The following is a 21,345-nucleotide window of genomic DNA, read 5'->3' on the forward strand; positions in this document are numbered from 1 at the left end:
TCGTTACTTCTTCTTTTCTATGTGGTTTACTCTTGTAGGTATGGCAGCAGGTTGTACTCACTGATTACTGGTAGCCTTAACCTATAATGTAGACAGGAAATCTGAAAGGAGATAAATGAATACTGGTTAAATTGGCATTCCAAAATGATCAAGTTTACTTCAGCAATCCTTTGTATATTTGTTTACTAATTATTTTGTTCACTTTCTGCCCACTCACCGCATGGTCTGTCCTATGTTGGGCCCACACATATATACATAAGTCATGATTGTCCTCTACTACTGGTTAGTTCTTTACTCAATGGGCTACAGTCTGCCTCTGCACTGCTGTTTCAGCTGGTGAGTGTGTCTGCTTTTTGTTCTTTTCACACACTTTGTGCGTTTGATTTCACCACAAACCCAAAGCCGTTAAAGAAGGTGAAGTATGATGAGAATGATGTGATGCTGTCTGTTTTTGAAATAGTCTAATCACCCCAAGTCATTGCCAGCAGTTACTAATACGCACAAGCTGCTTGTGCAACATTATCTGATTTGATGTATTATTTTTTAAGCTCACCCACTGGGCCCAGCTTCAGGCCAAAGTTTTAGTCAGACTTAGGAAATGATTTTTTTTTCTCCAGAATGTTGTTTGTGAAAGAAGAGTGCTGAGATTATAGACGGCAAAGCAATTTTTCTCAATGTGTCTGTGTTGTTCCATTTAAAAGGCAGGTAAAATGAGAAATTACACTGTGTGTTATATCTTGGAAAAGACTTTTAAAGGGGATACTTGTGAGTGTAATTATATATTTTTTTCAGGTTTGTCAGCATTAAAATACCAAACTGCATAATAAAAGTAAGATATAAAAGATGTGGTATCTATTGTGAAAAATATTTTTTTATTGTGAAATTACTAAAGCCAAAGACACTGCATTTAAAAGATCAGTCAAAACACTGCATGGTGTATTCGCTGCATTTTTGAGTCATCAATGCAAACACAAAAAACTAGAGGACAATGAACTTGGAGGAGATAAGTTTAATAATGAATACGTAACACATCTTGCTTGATATCTTTTGGTCAAAAGAGACAGATTCCTTCCAAAGCAAGCAAGAAGAAGCAGCAAGCAAAACAGAACTTAGAGCTGGATGTGTGTTTAAATCCTGCAGAGGTGATGAGAGTATGGGATTGCTGTTTGAGGATGAAACCCCCTGAAGGTGTTTCATTTTAAAACAAAAATAAATTGTAAAAAGTAGAAAAAAGTATTTGAATCCCTGGAAAAATGTTGCCTTACTTATGCATCCACAAAACGATCTGGAAAGTCAGCTGGTGTAAATGTTATTGTTCTTATTATAGCTTAAACCCAAAAGTCCTTCCTTTTTTTTTTAATGTTGAGAAGTGCCATGCTTTATAAATTCTGTATTCAGACACTAAGAAGTTCTTTGCTATATGTTGTGATTGCTATGTTAAAGGAAATCTGTACATATTGACTTATACAGCAACAAGCACCAGTGGTGTCAAATTCTGACACAAACATGATCTTTTACATGTTGATATTTGTATTAATCAGTGATTTTCTTAGGTCCTGTTTCTCACCCAACAAAAACCATATTGAAAAGTCTGCGGTCAAAGAGCCTAATCTTTTATTCTTAATGAAAACATTTGAGGAAACCCAGTGACATACAATCTGCAAACACAAACTGAACAGATGATAAAAAAATCAGCACTTATGCAATGTAGGTTTGAGGAATGAATAAAGTTTGTGCTGGCTAAGCTTAAACAGTGTCATGTAGAAATGACTGATGGTGTTTATGTGAATTAAACATGTTTTGCTGAGTTATCTCACTGAGCTTCAGGAGGCTGTCCAAAGAGTGATGATGGGAACCAGAAGTGGCTACGCTGAGTGGTAGGAGGTAGAGCCTGCAGAATTAGGAGATGCACGACTTTGAACCTCTTCCAGAAAAATCCCATCTGAAACATCCTGTTCTGTAGTCCTTCTTTACAGACCAGTTTTGTTTTCTTGTACACATAATGGTAATTGGCTTAAATCTGTAACATTTGTGCAATCTTGCTTTTCAGTAAGAAAATCTGTCATTTTGTTTGTGCAATCCTGGAAAAACAACATGGTCACTTAGCTGGAGGGCTTCCTCAGTGATTTGTGTATGAGTGCTGCTACAAAGGAGTTTTACTTCTCACTGGGGTATGTCACCATGGTAACTGCTACAAACATAACCTGCTTTGGAGCAGGTTAGAGGTCAATAAATCACGTGCTACTGATCGGTCAGTTCTCTGGAAAGCAGTGTCACCACTGAAGATCGCTCAAGCCTCCGCATGGGGAGTAAGAGGGTCTAAAATGTTTTAATAGTATCTAAGGGTCTTTGTTTTTCCCCACTGAGCAACATAAATCCTTATGTGCAACTTTCCCTCCCACCCTCAGCCTCAAACACCACCAGGGCTGCAGCTAAAAGAAAAGAAAAACTACTTCTCTTACCACCACATGAGCAATAATGTAAAGGAATCCTTGGTTATAATCCATAAGGTTCCGGAGCTGTGATATAGATATTTATGTTCTATTTTTATTTTATTACAACGATTTATAAACCAAATAATAAATGTGCAGATGTGAAAACATTTCTCTCTGCTCAAATCTCCAATGTTTGTTTCACATCTCAGCATTGGCTATCACTCAGGTTCAAATTGTGTAGCCCAAATAGGCACTTATAGTTGTGCAACATTATCAGACCCCCTGTGTTCTATGGTCTCAGAGTCAATCCATCAGAAATCCCAGTCAGCTCCCTTGGCAGCGTAAATCTGTCACAGAGTGTTATTTTCAGTTTACTACGACTGTTCTTACCTGTGAATATTCAATATATCATTAAGGGAAAGTTTAGAAGCTTAGAATATCAAGCAAGAATTGTAAAATTGAGAAAAAAAAAACTGTGTCACATTTCTAAATCTTAAGCCAGTTATTGCTAGTATTTAAGCACAAGATCAACAAAATTAGCTCCTTACAACACATATGTCAAGTATTCAGGGCCCCAGTAATAATAATAGATATACACAATCACAAAACTGGTACATTGTAAAACTGGGAAAAAGGAAAAAACAGTCCCTGCGGTTTACTCTTGTGATTCAATGGTGGAAACCAGAAAAAAATAAACAACCATGCCCATAAACATTACAATGGTTGTGCAAAAAGATTATAGAGGTAACCTTTTGTGGGATTTCACAGTGTACTAATCTGAAAACCACAGGTGCAACACCTCAGAGCACACTGGGTCCACTTAGTTGGTTCCACTTTTCATTTCCATCATGAAGTAAAAATAACCACAGGTGTCTTTAATAATACTGATTTGATTTAATACCAAAATATTTTTTGTTCGCTGTCATGATGATTTACAAAAGTTCAACAAATTCAAAGTTTATAATAAGTACGAAGGAACAAACACAAAATACTGTTTTGTGTGTGCACTCATTCACTTTCAGTGCTAAATGCGCAACACTTTTCCTCTCACACACATCACTGATTTGTCTGCAGCCCCTGTGTTACTTTAAGTCTGTATTATGTGTTTAATATTGTCATATTTTTCTTATGGTTTTGTTTTAGTTTTAAATTCCTTTCTAAAGTCAGCCACTCTACTGCCAGTACATTTATCTATATCATATCTGTGACTGGTCAGTTGATGCCAGCAACACTGCTTTCCTGTGAACATGCAGTAGAAACCCTGGATTAACTTATCAAGTTGATAACCAGCTACATGTGACTGCTTATCCTGATTGCTGATAATAGGATAAGTGAGTCCAGATAATAGAAAGATACCTTGGGTATGCTGAACTCACTTTGTTCATGCAGGCCTCAGGTTTAATTTTAAGTACAATCATAAGGACTAATCACAAAGTTCCAATACCAAACAATAAAATCAAACCACCAAACTTATAAAGTTCTTCCCTTCAAGGCAATCTCATTGGACAGTATTGTTTTTCCACTGCAGCTGTTTATAGATCGCTCTGTTCCATTCACACTGCCTGCACTGTCAAAGCAATGACTCCTTAACTTACATTCATTTTAAATAAGAGGACAAAGTCAGAGGAAGGCAAATCTGGAGAGCACAGATGCTGGCAGGCAAAGATTATGTTGGCATGTCCAACAAAGCACTTCAGCTTTTTCAGTGCAATGCATAAGTGATGGCAAGATGGCAGTACCCACTGAATAACCCCTGTGTTGCCCTTAAGGCGTTTCTCTGAATAAATAGGTTCATAAATTTGAAATAAATAATTCTAAAAAGATTTGCCATTAAAAAATTAATGTGTTGTTAAAATGAATAATTCATGCTTTACATACGTTTTAGTTAAAAGGAAAATATCGCTAAAATGTATTTCCCGTTCTGGCGGGGCACTTCCGGTTCCGGTCGAGCACTTCCGGTTTGGGTCAAGCGCTCGGTTTTGCTGAGAAACAGGCTCATGCTAAAGGCAGTACGGAGATGTAATCTAATGCCATCTACTCCGAATTATCAGGCCGGAACGCTGTAAGTTACTTTATATGACAGTTTGTACAGATAACTTTGGATATTAATGTGTATTTGCTAACATGAATGTTTTAGTGAGAGTAATGCACTTTATTGATGTAAACATGCTTCTGCCTGTTGAGATGGAGTTTATTTTCTGTCATTTCAGTTTTCACCACATGTTCATGGAGACAATTAAACAAGCTGCAACTAAACTCCAGGGTCTTCATTTGTGGTTTAACTCGGTGTCACCAACATCCTCGTTGAAAACACTATAGTGAAAAGGCAACTACTGGTGATTCATCACGGTCAAAATGGCATCCAGTAACAAGTCTGCACGCAGTTTAAGGACCAGCCGCTCATCTGGATCAGCAGTAAGCGCTGCCCATGCTCGAGCTAAAGCAGAGGCTGCCAAGGTGAGAGCATGCTATGCAACAAAAGAAGCACAGTTGAAGGTTGAAAAAGCTCAAAGCGAACTGGAAAAGGCAAAAATAGATGCAGAATTAGAAGTGTTAACATTACAGAGGGAAGCTGATGCTGCTGTAGCTGAAGCAGAAGTGCTAGAGGAAGCTGAAGCTATACAAGAAGAACCTGAGAGTAGAAAATCTCCATCAGAAAGCGTAAAATTAGAACGTACAAACGAATATGTACGATCTCAAATGGAGACCAAGCTATCTCCCAGTCCACAAAAATTACCAACCACTTCTTGCCCCCAAGCAAGTTCACCCAACACATTTGTAACGTGGCATCCCTCTGAAGAAGGCAATTTAGAGCCACAACCCATCAACTTTGAAACAAGACTTACCAAAGATAATATTGCTGCTCTAAATAAGCCCAGCCAGCTGAAAGGTGAAACAAAACCTAAAGTGGAGAAACAAAATACCTCTCTCAACCCATGCGGCTCACCATTCGTACCTCAGCATAACTATAACACCACGGCCAGCATTTTAAATCCAGCAGAGCCCTTTGCCGAATACATGGCACGTCGAGATTTAATAATCTCAGGCCTTTACCAGTTCGACGATAGGCCAGAGAACTACAGAGCATGGTGCTCTTCATTTACCAGTGCAACAGCTGAAGTCCAACTCACCCCCATTCAAGAGCTAGATCTCATGACAAAGTGGTTAGGGAGAGAGTCAAGTGATCAGGTGAAACGCATACGTTCAGTATATGTCAACAACCCCACATTAGCTCTATGCAAAGCATGGGAAAGACTGAATGAATGTTATGCAGCATCAGAAATAATCGAAAGGTCACTTTTCCAACGGTTGGACAGTTTCCCCAAAATAACAGTCAAAGATCATGTCAAGCTTCGTGAACTAGGAGATTTACTGCAAGAGATTCAAGGCGCTAAGGAAGACGGCCATCTGCCTGGTCTACTCTATCTGGACACTTCTCGTGGAATCAGCCCAATCGTAGACAAACTCCCATATGGACTTCAGGAGAGGTGGATGTCACACGGCTCTCAATATAAAGAGAACAACCAAGGCTGTTTCCCACCTTTTGAGTACTTCTGTGAATTCATATGTAAAGAGGCAAAGAAACGCAATGATCCAAGTTTCCAACAGCAAAACTTAAAACCAGAAAAACCTTTTGCAAAAAACTTAAATTCCAGCAAGCCAATTACTGTACACAAAACCTATATTTCTCCCCCTAACAAGGACTTTAACCGGAACTGCCCACTACATAACAAGCCACACCCACTCAAAAGATGCAGAACATTTAGAAATAAAGCACTGGACGAAAGGAAGGCCTTCCTCAAAGAGAAAGGATTGTGCTTCAGATGCTGTTCTTCAGATACTCATCTTGCGAAGGAATGCAAATCTTCAGTAAAGTGTTCTGAATGTGACAGCACAAGTCACGATGCAGCCATGCATCCCGGTCCTCCACCACAGACCAACAAGGCTCCACCTCCGGCACAAGAGAATGGCGGGGAGAGAGAAAACAGTCATGACATGGTTGATGTCACAACAAGCTGCACAGACGTGTGCGGTCCAGGTCAGTGGGGACGTTCATGTTCCAAGATATGTCTCACATGGGTGTACCCTAAAGGTGACAAAGACAGAGCTGTTAAGGCATATGTAATACTAGACGATCAGAGCAATCGTTCTTTAGCCAAGCCTGAGTTCTTCGAACTTTTTGACATTAAAAGTGAACCTTTCTCCTACAATCTTAGAACATGCTCTGGTGTTGTAGAAACATGGGGTAAAATAGCTGAAGGCTTCCATATCGAGTCACTGGATAGGTCAGTGGTGATCCCTCTACCATCGCTCATAGAGTGTCAGGACATCCCTAACAATAGGAATGAAATCCCAACTCCCAGCGCAGTGCTACACCAGCCGCACCTCCGTACCATAGCAAAGTACATCCCAGAGCTAGACCCTAAAGCCGAAATACTCCTGCTACTAGGGAGAGACATTTTACAGGCACACAAGGTCAGGCAGAGAATTAACGGCCCCCATAATGCCCCCTTCGCCCAGCGCCTAGACCTAGGGTGGGTTGTAGTTGGGGAGGTCTGTCTGGGTAATGTCCATAGGCCTACAGTCAGCACCCTGAAGACAGTCGTTCTGGAAAATGGCCGCCCTACAGTTTTCAAACCATGCAGTAGCCTCCTGCAACTCAAAGAAATGCCACACACAAACAGGCCAGGTAAAGCGCCCGAACAAACTCTGGGTCAAACAGTTTTTAACCGGACAGATAACGACAACAAACCAGCTCACTCAATACAGGACACTCTCTTTCTAAAAATGATGGACAATACTATGTACAGAGACGTGGACAACAGTTGGGTCGCCCCACTTCCATTTAAGGAACCCCGCCAGCAATTACCAAACAACAGACAGCAGGCAGCCACGAGGTTCTCCTCCTTAAAACGCACCCTTAATAGGAAACCTGAAATGCGGGAGCATTATGTGGCCTTCATGGAAAAAATCCTCTCCAATGGTCACGCTGAGGTGGCCCCCCCACTGGAAAAGGGAGAAGAGTGTTGGTATCTTCCAACATTTGGAGTCTACCACCCCCAAAAACCCAATCAGATCAGGGTTGTCTTCGATTCTAGCGCCCAGTACTTGGGTGTCTCTCTTAACAGTGTCCTCCTTACTGGCCCTGATTTAAACAACACACTTGTCGGAGTTCTTCTCCGCTTCCGGACAGAAAGTGTTGCAATCATGGCAGATATACAGCAAATGTTTCACTGTTTTATGGTACGCGAAGATCACCGCAACTTCCTCCATTTTCTGTGGCATAGGGACAACAACCCAAACAACGAAGTTGTCGAGTACCGGATGAAAGTCCACGTGTTTGGCAACTCAACATCCCCCGCTGTTGCCATTTATGGACTACGCAAGGCCATCAGAGCAGGTTCGAAAGACTATGGTGCAGATACAGTAAAGTTCGTGGAGAGGCACTTTTACGTAGATGACGGCTTGATCTCTGTCCCCTCTCCTGCTGAGGCTATAGACTTGCTTCAAAGAACACAAGCCTCACTCGCTGAATCCAACCTACACCTGCATAAGTTCGTTTCCAACTCTCAGGCAGTTATGCAGGCCTTCTGCCCAGAAGATTGTGCTCCTGTCATTAAAAACTTAGATTTAAGTGGTGAAGAGACACAATCCCAGCGAAGCCTTGGACTTATTTGGGAAATAACAAGAGACACATTCACTTACTCAGTGGCCACCTCAAGCAAGCCATTCACTCGCCGTGGCGTATTGTCCTCTGTCAATAGCGTCTTCGATCCCCTGGGCCTATTGGCATCCATTACAATCCAAGGAAGGGCCCTACTCAGAGAGCTTACTTCAGAATGTTCAGATTGGGACGTACCCCTTCCAGAGGACAAACGAAGCAGATGGGAAACATGGAGAAATTCCCTTCAGGATCTAAGAGAACTACATGTTCCCAGAACCTACACATCCACCTCACTAAGTCGAGCAAAGCGAAAGGAACTGTGTTTGTTCTCAGATGCATCTACTAAGGCCATAGGAGCTGTGGCCTACTTAAAGGCAGTTCAAACAGATGGGAAGGTCGAGGTTGGGTTCATAATGGGCAAAGCAAAACTAGCCCCCCTGTCAGAACCTACAATACCAAGACTTGAACTATGTGCAGCCGTCTTGGCAGCAGAAATGGCTGACCTCATCCAAGATGAGTTAGACTTAGACTTTGATGCAGTGCATTTCTATACGGACAGTAAAGTAGTGCTTGGCTACATCTGTAATGAGTCAAAAAGGTTTTACACATACGTTCACAACAGAGTACAGCGCATTCGCCAGTCATCAAAGCCAGAACAGTGGCATTATGTGCGCACAGAGGAAAACCCAGCAGACCATGCGTCTAGGTCACTGTCGGCATTCCAACTAAAAAAGTCCACCTGGTTCACCGGACCACCCTTCATCCACCGTCCTGCCGCAGAGACAACACAACTGAGTGGAAGGTTTGACCTGATTGAACCAGATAAAGACTCAGAAATAAGACCAGAAGTAAAAACTTACGTCACTCACCTCCAAGTACTCATCTGTAAGCGTTTTGAGCACTTTTCTACTTTTCAGTCTTTAGTCAGAGCCATAGCAAATCTTATCCACATTGCAAAGTCCTTCAATGGGACTAATCCAAACAAAAAATGCAAAGGCTGGCACAAATGTCATCTGCCTCAAACTCCAGAGGAGATTGCTCAAGCAAAAACTGTCATCTTCAAAGAGACACAGAAGGCATACTTTGAGAAGGAACTTTCTGCCCTTGATGCTGGCAAGCCAATCTCAAAACAGAGCCCCCTCAAGAAGCTCAGCCCAATGTTACAGGACAGTCTCATTTCTGTTGGAGGCCGACTCAAACACGCAGAAATTGAGAGTGTTGAAAAGAGCCCAGTAATTCTTCCAAAAAACAGTCACATCTCCCTTCTGCTCACTCGCCATTATCACGAGCTAACAAGGCACCAAGGTCGTCATCTGACGGAAGGAGCAATCAGAGCTGCTGGGCTGTGGGTTTTAGGCGGCAAAAAACTAGTCAATTCAGTAATCCACAAATGTTTAACCTGCCGCAAACTACGTGGAAAACAAGAACAGCAACTCATGGCGGACCTACCACCTGAACGCCTAAAAACTTGTCCTCCTTTCACCTACGTCGGCCTTGATGTCTTTGGACCGTGGTCCATAACAACCAGGCGTACCAGGGGCGGAGTAGCTGAAAGTAAGCGGTGGGCCATCATGTTTACCTGCATGAGTTCGAGAGCTGTGCATATTGAGGTAATCGAATCTCTGGACACATCCAGCTGCATAAACGCCCTCCGCCGCTTCTTCGCCCTGAGAGGCCCCGCCAAACAGCTGCTACCTGACCGTGGCACCAATTTTATTAGCACTTCAAAGGAACTTGGAATGGATAAATCACTCCAACAGTGCCTAACTGTCCAAGGCTGCAGTTGGGAGTTTAATCCACCACACGCATCCCACATGGGAGGCTCTTGGGAGCGCATGATCGGAGTCGCCCGCAGAATCCTGGACTCCATGCTACTACAAAATAAGGTTCAACTGACTCACGACGTGTTATGCACACTCATGGCTGAGGTTACAGCCATAATAAATGCAAGGCCGCTCGTCCCAGTATCCTCTGATCCAGAGAACCCCTTCGTCCTATCCCCTTCAATGCTCCTTACGCAGAAATCTTGCCTCCTATCCCCACCTGGAGACTTTTCGGATAAAGACCTCTACAACAAACAATGGAGACGGGTCCAAGCCCTTTCCAACCAGTTCTGGACACGCTGGAGGCGAGAGTATCTACCCACATTGCAGCAAAGGCAGAAATGGACCGGGTCGCGCAGAAACCTCCAAGTTGGTGACCTGGTTCTGCTCAAGGACAAGCAGGTTGCACGAAACAGCTGGCCCATGGCCAGGGTCACTGCCACATTCCCAAGCAAGGACGATCGAGTAAGGAAAATTGAGGTAAAGATATGTACTGAAGGGTGCATAAAGACATTTTTGCGACCAGTTACAGAAGTTATCCTCCTCATGCCAAAGGACTGAATGCATAATGTTCGTTTAGCATAGTGGCCTCGAGAGGCCAGGCGGGGAGTGTGTTGCCCTTAAGGCGTTTCTCTGAATAAATAGGTTCATAAATTTGAAATAAATAATTCTAAAAAGATTTGCCATTAAAAAATTAATGTGTTGTTAAAATGAATAATTCATGCTTTACATACGTTTTAGTTAAAAGGAAAATATCGCTAAAATGTATTTCCCGTTCTGGCGGGGCACTTCCGGTTCCGGTCGAGCACTTCCGGTTTGGGTCAAGCGCTCGGTTTTGCTGAGAAACAGGCTCATGCTAAAGGCAGTACGGAGATGTAATCTAATGCCATCTACTCCGAATTATCAGGCCGGAACGCCGTAAGTTACTTTATATGACAGTTTGTACAGATAACTTTGGATATTAATGTGTATTTGCTAACATGAATGTTTTAGTGAGAGTAATGCACTTTATTGATGTAAACATGCTTCTGCCTGTTGAGATGGAGTTTATTTTCTGTCATTTCAGTTTTCACCACATGTTCATGGAGACAATTAAACAAGCTGCAACTAAACTCCAGGGTCTTCATTTGTGGTTTAACTCGGTGTCACCAACATCCTCGTTGAAAACACTATAACCCCCCTTAGACATCTTAGGATGTTACAGTGTCCTTACCTGACACCCTGCACTCTTTTACTGGTCGCTGTTGTTTTAAAGCAATACGGTCATAAAACTCGAGTTCTCTTTCTTGGAAAAAGCCGGGGCAAGTTTGTATTTAATGAATCTTATTGCTCTTTGTAATGGTGGGCGGTAATAAACCAATCCTCATGAAGAACAGTGCTCTTTAATGAATTCAGCACAGACTAACATCGAAGAGGTAGCAGTGACACACATCAGTTATCAGCTAGCCATCTAATTGTATTCTATCTCTCTTTCTATTCTCTAAACCTTTTCCGGCTCCGCTTTACCTCTTATTTTGCGACACCACCCTCTAGTGGTGCAATATGATATAAACATTACGGAACACAACATCTCCTCTCTCTTTATAAAACGAGTTCACCAAATAGCATAGTACAGAAATAAAGTAATTCACTGTTTAGCAAACCAAACATACACTGGTGAACTTAAATGTCGCAATAGTTATAACATCAGAATACTACAGCTAGAAAAGCTAAATAAGCCTGACATTGTAAAATGAAAAGAAATTATTCCAGTTTTTCCATTACAATATTTTTCTCTAGTGCATTGGTGACAGGAAATCAGTTCTTCTTAAACCCAAAATAGAACAAGTAATGACATTTCTCTAATGTCCTTTTCAAGCAACCTATTATGGTACAATATAGTCTTTGTGCCAACGAGGCTTGTACTTGACGCATGGCAGTCTTCTGGCAGTAGGTGAGCCAGTCTGGGTGTGGTGCAACCTAGCAGTGTCAGTGTTCTTTTCAGTCACTGGGCGACAGCGTGCTAGATGAGTGGCATTCCAAATCTTTCCATTACTCAGCAAGAAGGCATTCGAGCCTTTGGCTTTTGTTACTGTTACAGGAGGGGTAAATCTGGGATGTCCTTTGGGAACATGGTGGGGTTTCCTTATCCTCACACTCTCTCCTGGTAGAAAAGAAGGTTTCCGTGCGTGACGCCTACCATCAGTGTAACGTTGCATTTTCAACTGATATTTCTGAACTGAGTGACGTGCAACGTCATCCAGTGGAGACACAGCAGGAGGCAAAGGGAGGACATCCAGTTTAGTACGCATCTTCCTGCCATACAGGAGTTCATAGGGAGAGAGGGAAGTAGTTGCATGCTGCGTTGCACGGTAAACTTGAAGCCAATCCAGCACAGTCACCTTCCATGGTTTTGACTGCTGGATTGCTGTCTGGATACAGGTGCGGAGGGCACGATGAAACCGTTCGATTGCTCCGTTTGCAGCTGGGTAGTAGACAGATGTTCTGCTGTGGGAGATGCCTCTATTCTGGAGGAATGAGGTGAACATTGCAGAGGTGAACTGTGTACCATTGTCAGTCACGATGTTCTCTGGGTTGCCATGACGACTAAAGACAGATGAGAGAAACTGAATGACATCATCAGTAGTAGCAGAAGGTGAAAAGGCAAGCTCAGGCCATTTGGAGTAGTAGTCAGTCAATGTTATGACATATCTACAAGCAGGTATAGCAGTATCAAAAGGCCCAACAATGTCAAGACCAAGTTTTTTCCACGGTCCATCAGGCAGTGGGACGGGTTGGAGAGGAGCAGGGTTAGTATGTGCAGTTTTGTCATTGGACTGACAGAGGAGGCATGAGGTTATGGCAGACTGAACTTGTGAGTCCATTTTTGGCCACCAGTAGAGGTCTCGTAGTCTTTGTTTTGTGCGCACAATCCCTTGATGACTTTCATGTGCCAGTGCAATGAGTTTAGGTCTCACTGAAAGTGGTGCAATGAGCCTTGAGCCTCTGAGAACATAATCACTTAGGGTTGAAAGTTCATTACGGATTTTGTAGTAAGGTGCAAGCGTGACATCAAGTGCTTTGATTGAGGCAGGCCAGCCGCTTTGTATTTGTGAACGCAAAGCAACCAGTTCAGGGCAAGTTGAACAGGCAGAGTCAAAGTCCGCAACTGGAAGAGAGGACATGGCAGCAGAAACTTGGGCTACCATTTCATGATCTGCATCCGATGTAGGATGGGAAGAAACAGGCAGGGGCAGGCGAGAGAGACAGTCAGCTGTATAGTTCTGAGAACCTGGGCGGTAAATAACATCATAGTCAAAACACAGGAGGCGGGCAGACCAGCGGGCGATGCACATTCCAGCCCTATTAATCCCTTTGGTGCTCATCAGTGTTGTCAGAGCTTGGTGGTCTGTCCGCAGAGTAAAACGTCGGCCCCACAAATATGTTCTCCATTTATCACTCCCTCCAGTTAATACACGACACCACGGTTCTTCATTCACAGATGGATTTATTCTTCTGTCACACTTCTCCTCAGAAACACCATAAAATCCACCGTCAAACTGTTATTACATAAAAGTACAGAATGACCAACATAAATATTACAAATAAACATTTAAACCCAAGTTAACATATACGCGATAAACAAACACAGTTAACGTACCTCGCTGGCTGCACGTAACCGTGAGGGAATGAGTCCGCTTCAGGAACAAAACTTAACAAAAATAATTCCCAATTTCTTCTTCTTTGCAGCTTTCTTTTACTTTAAACTGCTTATTTATTCCTTCTTCTGCCTTAGTTAACTTATTAACTTAGCTTCTTGCACATGCTTTTTACTTCCCTTTACGTCACTTAAAAGGCCTGTGTGCAACACAGAATGAACCTTAGTTCCTACCCCAAAAGGAACAATAAATAAAGAAAATAAATAACATAAATGAACACAATAAATTAAACAAACTGACATAATTTACATTTATGGCAGTTAAACTCCCACCAAATCTCAACTTGAGATTTCTTCACAGATTTGCATCTTCAAGTTATAAGCATTTAGTTTAACACATGCTTATTCTGCTTCAACAAGTAGTACTATTTTTTGCACTGGCCTTTCAAGATAAACTGGCCTAGTTGTGCGTTTTTCCTGTTTGTCCAAAGTTGAGTCACTAACCAACAGCTTTACCTTTCTGACCCTTCCATCAGAGCTGGGGTACACCTCCGTGACTCTTGCTAGTCTCCAGTGATTTCGCGGAGCACTGTCCTCTTGAAGAATAACAATGTCATTGACATTGGTGTTCCTTTTATCCCCATGCCATATCTGTCTTTGCTGGAGATTAAGAAGGTACTCCCTCCTCCACCTTGTCCAAAACTCATTCGCCAAGAACTGCACCTGACGCCATCTCTTACGCAGGTATAAATCTTGACTCACGAACTGACCCGGAGGTGGCAATATGATGTTAGACTTCATCAGAAGAATGTGATTTGGTGTGAGCGGTTCAAGACTTGTTGAATCATTCAGGTGCTCTGTTGTCAGCGGTCTGCTATTTATCCTTGCGCTGGTGTTGAGCACCTGAGCCCTTCGAAGTTCTGGATCAGTATCACTAACCTCTCCCACCTTAGCATCTCTTGTGGGTAGCTCCCTTTCCCACAGAAAGTCTGGGCCAGTGAACCAATTTGAAGCAACGAGCCGATCTGCCGATAACCCTCTCGAAGCATGGTCCGCCGGATTGTCTTCGGACTGCACATGATACCACTGGTTGACATCTGTGGTGGCTTTGATTCTCTGGATCCTATTTGCCACGAAAACATGAAAGCGTCTGGCATCATTATTAATGTACCCGAGAACAACCTTTGAATCAGTCCAATAATATTCCTTAAGGTTGTCTATTTCGAGCTCATGTTTTAAGATGGCACCCATCTTCGCAGCAACCACTGCTGCAGACAACTCAAGCCTTGGAACTGTTGTGACCTTAGTGGGGGCAACACGTGCTTTCCCCATGACAAGTGAGCAGTGTACGCTGCCATTAGAGTCCACTGCTCTTAGATAAGTGCACTCCCCATAACCTGTGAAGCTAGCATCTGAGAAGTGATGTAACTCGTACTGCTTGACATCTATGAAGCTTGCTGGTATGTAGCACCTCTTAATCTTTACTTGACACAAGTTATGGAGATCTTGTAACCATGACTGCCACTGTGATCTGCACTCCTCTGAAAGTGGTTCATCCCAACTAGCTTTCTCTCGACTCAACTGTTGCAAGATCAACTTCCCACGCAAAACAAACGGTGCTACGAAACCCAAAGGATCGTAGATGGAAGCTACTGTGGATAGCACTCCCCTTCTCGTCATTGGGTGTTTCTTGACAGTTACTCTGAACTGAAAGTCATCAGAGGATACGCACCATTGCACGCCCAGTGCTCTTTCTAGGAGTGGCTCCCCTAAATCTATGTCCAGTTCTTTGACACTGTCTGCACACTCTTCCTTTGGTATTGACTCCAATACCTTCTTGCTGTTGGAAATGAACTTGTGTAGTCTAAGCTTGCCTGTGCTGCAAAGCTCTCTTGCTTCCTTGATCAGCTTGATTGCCTCAGCATCAGACCTTACACTCACCAGTCCATCATCAACATAAAAATTTCTTCGGATGAACTTGACAGTGCCTTGGTTAAATCGATCTTGACCTTCTGTGGCTAGATGTTTAAGTCCAAAATTGGCACAGCCAGGTGAGGAAGCTGCTCCAAACAAATGGACTTTCATCCGAAAAACTGATGGCGGAGACTCAAGATCACCATTCTCCCACCATAAGAACCTCAAGTAGTCTTGGTCTTCAGGCTTTACATGGAATTGATGAAACATTCGTTCCACATCACACATAATAGCGACTGGGCCCTTTCGAAATCTACAAAGAACTCCCACCAAGGTGTTTGTGAGCTCTGGCCCTGTAAGAAGGTAGTCATTCAATGACATGTCTTGAAATCTTGCCGAGCAATCAAAGACCACTCGCAGTTTCTCTGGCTTTTGAGGGTGGTATACGCCATGGTGGGGAATATACCAAGCTGATCGTTTATCAAGCTCTTTTTCTGGGACCTTTTCTGCTTCACCACGACTGATAATGTCTTCCATGAAGTTCATGTAGTCTCTCCGATATTTCTGGTCTCTCTTGAGCTTCTTTTCCAAGCACATGAGGCGTTGAACAGCACTTTGCTTGTTATTTGGTAGCTCTGGCCTGCTCTGTTTAAAAAGCAGAGGCATTTCAAGATGTCCGTCTTCTTTGTGCTTAATTTCTTCTTTCATTTTAGTCAAAAACCGGAGATCTTCTTGCGAGAGATTTGTCTCTTCTCCAAGCCTTTCACTGAAGTCAGATTCCAGCACCTTAAGTATGTCTTCTGGAGCAGTCATCTCCTTAATTCTTGTTTTGCAAACATAATGAACTTCGCTCTTCAACTTACTTGTTACTTTGGGTTCAGGGGTCACTTGCTTTACAATGATGCGGTGACTTACTCCTATTGCATCACTGTAGTGTTCACCTGGATCACCATAGCTCACTATGCTCCAGCCTACGTCAGTTTTCTGTGCGAAGGGCTGGTTGTCCTCACCACATACAACTTCTCTAGGCATTAGTGCTTGTGGACAGTTATACCCGATAAGAAGACCGATTTCACATTTCTTCGGCGGGGCAATGTGTTCCGCAAGATGCTCTAAATGAGGCCATGCCTTTGCAGTCTCTGGTGTTGGAATGTGTGTACGATTGGCAGGTATGAATTCACGAGTGTAGACTGTTGGCACTATGATCTTCTTAGAAGAAGATAACCCTCTTATTTGTAGACCTTTGAGTCTTTTGCATGGTACAATTGTCTCCTTGGAAGACATTGTAGACAGCTTCAACTTGACTGGCTCTGCATTAACATCAAGAGCATCTACCACTTCTTCAAGAATGAATGAAGAATCACTTTGTGAATCTAACAGAGCATAGACAAGGACTTCTTTGTTTGAATCACTTGGCATTGATGCATAAACAGGAACTATTGCTGAAGTCTGAGCACTGTTACCATCATGCACAACTCTATTGGATGTGGTTTCGTGAGTGGTGTCTTGCGGCGATTGTGGCTTTCTTTCTTTACTGCAACTTGTCTGGTCATTTTCCTTTTGCTTTGAGCGACCCTCATGTAAGCATGTGGGGTGGCGCTTTGAGCAGGTGTCGCAGACCATCCGGTTGCTGCAATGCTTGGATTGATGGCCAGGACTCAAACAGCCAAAGCACAGTTTCTCACCTTGTATGAACTTCACTCTGTCAGCAACTGGCCTTGCAGTTAGTCTACGGCACTTGTGCAAGACATGCCCTGTTTTCTTACAAAACATACATGTGCTTATGCTCTTCTCAGTGGTGTTAGTTGTAAAAATCCTTGCATTTGCTGCTTGGTTCTTAGAGGTCACTACATTCTGAGGTTTAGATCTTGTCCTTTCTGGCTCCCCTTGCCGCAAAGCATAGTAAGATGTAACAGGGTTACAAGCAATACTAGCCTCCAAAGTCAGGAAAGTTACGAAATACTTGAAATCTGGGAACCTTCCATGCTCCAGCTGATACTGTGTGGCTTTTCGGTTCCATCTGCTGCTTAACCAATCAGGCAACTTGGCTGTCAGTTTTTGGTTTTCAATGCCATCATCAAGAATACGCAGACTCTCATTGTGAGCCATGGCACATTCACAACTGCGTAAAAAGTCCACAAATTTCCTTAAGTCAGCGCTCTCTCTTGATGCTATCTTTGGCCAGGCATGTAATTTGTCTCGGCAGGCTTTGGCAATCATAAAAGGCTGGCCGTATCGCTCATTGAGGAGTTCCCATGCAGCAACATATGCAGTATCTGAACCAATCAGAAAATAACCTTCTAATGCCTCTCTAGCTGCTCCTCCAACATATTTCTGGAGGAAGAATATTTTCTCCGAGCTTGGAATGTTTTTCTTTTCAATAAGAGTTTGGAAGGATGACTTCCAATGATTAAACTTGAGTGGATCACCACTAAAAACTGTGGGCTCTGGAATGGGTAGCCTATTTGCTGATATAGCCTCAGCTAAGACCTTCACGAGCTCTCCTGTGCTATCGTGGAGCACATGTGTTAGCACTGCATCCTTTGGTGGTTGTGAGTGCTGGTCCTCAGTCTTCACCTGATTGAGTGGCTGCATAACCTTATGTAGATCCAGGCTCTGTGCAGCATTCCCTTGGGCTGGACTGAGCTCACTCTCATCATATACTTGAAGCCTTGCTTTGGCTGCATTCAGCCTTTTCAAATTTTCCAAACGCTCAAGTTCTCTCTTTAGGTTTTCTACAGACCTTCTTCTTGCAGCATTCTCTTCTTGCTGTTTCTTTAAGAGAGCAGCCTCTTGTTTCTCTCTTTCTAGCCTACGTTCAGTTTCTTCCCTTTCTCCTTCAAGACGACGAGCTAATGCTGCTGCTTCTTGGTCTGCAATGATCAACCTCTCTTCAGCTTCAAGGTTTTGCAGTTTCTCTTCGTGGCCCTCTTGTTCAGCCATAATCTGCAGTACAGCCTGTGTAGCTGCATACTCGGCAGCAGCTTCTTGTCTTCTAAGTGAAGATACGTTTGAGTGAATAGAAGAAGCTTTAGAACCATTAGAGGCAGGAAGTGAAACACTGGAGGCTGACGATGAGAATACAGAACTATTATCTGGCCAAATCAACTCCTCCGCTGTTCCCTGCATTTCAGATTGAGCATTTTGTACTACAGTCTTTGTGATCGAGATGCAGTTATCCATCTTGCGACGCATGTCATGGGCTGGTTGATCAATTCTTCTGTAATCATCATAAGCAATGTTCAACTCAGATAATTCCCTTTGAATACTGGTGATGTGCTCTTGTAGGATGTCACTAGGATCCTGTTTTAATACAGATCTTTTAGCTACCTTAATCAGAGCTTTCCATCGTTCATATTTGCTGTCAAAGCGAAGCAATAGCCCTTTGATTTGCTCTTTCTGAAACTCTTTTCCTTTTTCTGTTAATGTTCGGGCTCTTTCACTTCTACGAGGCTCTTCAGGTGGTGCTATATTTTGCCCGATATTTGATTCACCTGTCTGTTCTAACTCAGTCTCTTCTTCCGGAGCAGCTACTGCACCCTGAGCTTCTTTACTTGTATGTGACATTTTGATTATTTAGACACAAATATACACAGGCAGCATAGAAGAGCAAGCTGCAACAACATTTGTGAATACTGAAAGAATGAGCTTAACTAAATGAAGTCACTCTCATTCAAATTAGCCCATACATGTAGAATATTACAGAGTAAGTACACTTAACAGAGTTCTTAAAAGACACTGAACCATAAATACAAACTGAATTTCTGTCAAAATGTACAAAGTTTACTTCTGCCCTTTCAGAGCCAACTATAATTATTCAGCTGAACATGAATTTACATCTCTTACGTAAATGCACATTCATATACGTGAAACAGCGTGGCTGCCAGGCTATACACAGTTCCTTTTAGTTTCCAACTCTTGTGTTACTTTTCAGACCAAAAACTTTAGAGTCTGGCTTATAGACTTCTTCATGAAAACCTTATGAACCTGTGTGTCCTAAACAGTGGCTTATCTGTGTTCCCGTCATGATGAGCTGTCGAATTTGCGCTGATAGGGCGAGTCTGGGCAGGTCCGAGTTTGACTATCACTCCCTCCAGTTAATACACGACACCACGGTTCTTCATTCACAGATGGATTTATTCTTCTGTCACACTTCTCCTCAGAAACACCATAAAATCCACCGTCAAACTGTTATTACATAAAAGTACAGAATGACCAACATAAATATTACAAATAAACATTTAAACCCAAGTTAACAAATACACGATAAACAAACACAGTTAACGTACCTCGCTGGCTGCACGTAACCGTGAGGGAATGAGTCCGCTTCAGGAACAAAACTTAACAAAAATAATTCCCAATTTCTTCTTCTTTGCAGCTTTCTTTTACTTTAAACTGCTTATTTATTCCTTCTTCTGCCTTAGTTAACTTATTAACTTAGCTTCTTGCACATGCTTTTTACTTCCCTTTACGTCACTTAAAAGGCCTGTGTGCAACACAGAATGAACCTTAGTTCCTACCCCAAAAGGAACAATAAATAAAGAAAATAAATAACATAAATGAACACAATAAATTAAACAAACTGACATAATTTACATTTATGGCAGTTAAACCATTTCTCTGCAGCCCACACACAAGCATAAGCTTCTTTTTCAACAGTTGAGTACTTTTGTTCTGTTGCAGACAGTGTGTGGGAAGCAAACGCCACAGGTTTTTCTGTGCCATCAGGTTGCACTTGAGCAAATACAGCACCAAGCCCATAGTCACTTGCATCAGTAGAGATCACGACACGCAAGGCAGGGTCAAACAGTGCCAGTGCAGGACTATTCACCAGGAGTTTTTTTACTTCTTCAAAGCTCGCTTGTGCATATAAAGTCCATGTGAAGGTGTTCTTGTCGTTAGCACAGGCACGCATAGGGGCTACAACAGTTGCAAAGTTTGGCAAGAACTTGGAGTACCATGACACCAAGCCCAGGAAGGATCTTAGAGCAACAGCATCAGATGGGGGAGGGGCTCTCAGAACAGCATCAATATGCTCCTCATCAGGAAGAATGCCATCAGCAGTGACAACATGACCTAGGAAGCGTAGCGATGTCTTCCTAAAATGGCATTTGTTTTCGTTAAGCACAAGTCCAGCATCTTTGAGCTTCTGCAGGACAGTGCTAAGGTTTTGGTCATGCTCAGCTGCACTTTTACTGTAGACAATAAGGTCATCCAGGTAGTTTTGGACACCTGGGAGGTCTTTAAGGATTTCAGCCATCATTTTCTGAAAAGCTGAGGGGGCAGAGGCCAGTCCATAAGGTACTCTACAGAATCTGAAGAGTCCATCATGTGTAATGAATGCTGTCAAATCTCTGCTATCTTCATGCAGGGGCAGCTGGTAGTATGCATTTGCAAGATCAATTGTAGAAAACACTTTTGCACCCTGTAAGCTGGCAAACAATTCATCCACATGTGGTAAGGGGTAGCAATCAGTGATCACAGCTTTGTTTGGTTCACGGAGGTCTGCACACAGCCTTATTCCACCAGTTTTCCGTCCTGTCACAACAATTGGGGATACCCATGGTGATGCATCAATCCATTCAATGACACCAGCTTTGAGTAAACGATCCAGTTCTGCTGAAACTGAAGCCCTCACAGCAAACGGGAGACGTCACAGCTTCTGACGCACAGGTTTGACTGTTGGGTCAACTTTCACTTTATGCACAAAGGCATGCACACAGCCAATATCTGGGGCAGCAGGGATGCAAGAAGCAGGTGATGGATTTGTAGACATCACAGAAGCAGTAGGATCAGTACATGGAGGTAGAACAGTATTGCCTGCAATGCTGACATTCAGCGCTTCCATCAGATCTCTTCCAAGAAGAGGAG

The 21,345-nt window shown here is 42.8% G+C and overlaps 3 protein-coding genes across 3 annotated transcripts; 1 reads left to right on the top strand and 2 right to left on the bottom strand.

Moving 5' to 3' along the window:
- The first annotated feature begins 4,508 nt into the window (after nucleotides 1-4,508).
- Nucleotides 4,509-11,096, top strand: LOC113026461 (uncharacterized). Its single transcript, XM_026175285.1, has 2 exons — nucleotides 4,509-10,841; nucleotides 10,990-11,096. Exon 1 carries the CDS (start codon nucleotides 4,791-4,793, stop codon nucleotides 10,482-10,484), a length of 5,694 nt encoding a protein of 1,897 aa, XP_026031070.1. The 5' UTR covers nucleotides 4,509-4,790; the 3' UTR covers nucleotides 10,485-10,841; nucleotides 10,990-11,096.
- Nucleotides 11,097-11,788: 692 nt separating this feature from the next.
- LOC113024950 (uncharacterized protein K02A2.6-like) lies at nucleotides 11,789-14,029 on the bottom strand. Its single transcript, XM_026172251.1, has 2 exons — nucleotides 13,564-14,029; nucleotides 11,789-13,462 (listed from the first exon to the last, which is right to left on the bottom strand). Exon 2 carries the CDS (start codon nucleotides 13,286-13,288, stop codon nucleotides 11,789-11,791), a length of 1,500 nt encoding a protein of 499 aa, XP_026028036.1. The 5' UTR covers nucleotides 13,289-13,462; nucleotides 13,564-14,029.
- Nucleotides 14,030-14,092: 63 nt separating this feature from the next.
- LOC113024951 (uncharacterized) lies at nucleotides 14,093-20,072 on the bottom strand. The gene is made up of 3 exons (XM_026172253.1): nucleotides 19,007-20,072; nucleotides 14,252-18,460; nucleotides 14,093-14,156 (listed from the first exon to the last, which is right to left on the bottom strand). Exons 1-3 carry the CDS (start codon nucleotides 19,039-19,041, stop codon nucleotides 14,093-14,095), a joined length of 4,308 nt encoding a protein of 1,435 aa, XP_026028038.1. The 5' UTR covers nucleotides 19,042-20,072.
- Between the last annotated feature and the right edge of the window lie 1,273 nt (nucleotides 20,073-21,345).

The sequence above is a fragment of the Astatotilapia calliptera genome, chromosome 7 (assembly GCF_900246225.1).
Source record: "Astatotilapia calliptera chromosome 7, fAstCal1.2, whole genome shotgun sequence".
NCBI classification, from domain to species: Eukaryota; Metazoa; Chordata; class Actinopteri; order Cichliformes; family Cichlidae; genus Astatotilapia; species Astatotilapia calliptera.

What these genes read in the sequence shown, in the direction of transcription:
- LOC113026461 (XM_026175285.1), top strand. Translation starts at nt 4,791, where the DNA reads ATGGCATCCAGTAACAAGTCTGCACGCAGTTTAAGGACCAGCCGCTCA.
- LOC113024950 (XM_026172251.1), bottom strand. Translation starts at nt 13,288, where the DNA reads ATGAGCACCAAAGGGATTAATAGGGCTGGAATGTGCATCGCCCGCTGG.
- LOC113024951 (XM_026172253.1), bottom strand. Translation starts at nt 19,041, where the DNA reads ATGTCACATACAAGTAAAGAAGCTCAGGGTGCAGT. An exon ending in AAAGAAGCTCAGGGTGCAGT is followed by an intron (nt 18,461 to 19,006) that starts AGCTGCTCCGGA and finishes TAGAAGACAAGA; the next exon opens with AGCTGCTGCCGAGTATGCAG. An exon ending in GCGAATGAGTTTTGGACAAG is followed by an intron (nt 14,157 to 14,251) that starts GTGGAGGAGGGA and finishes TTATTCTTCAAG; the next exon opens with AGGACAGTGCTCCGCGAAAT.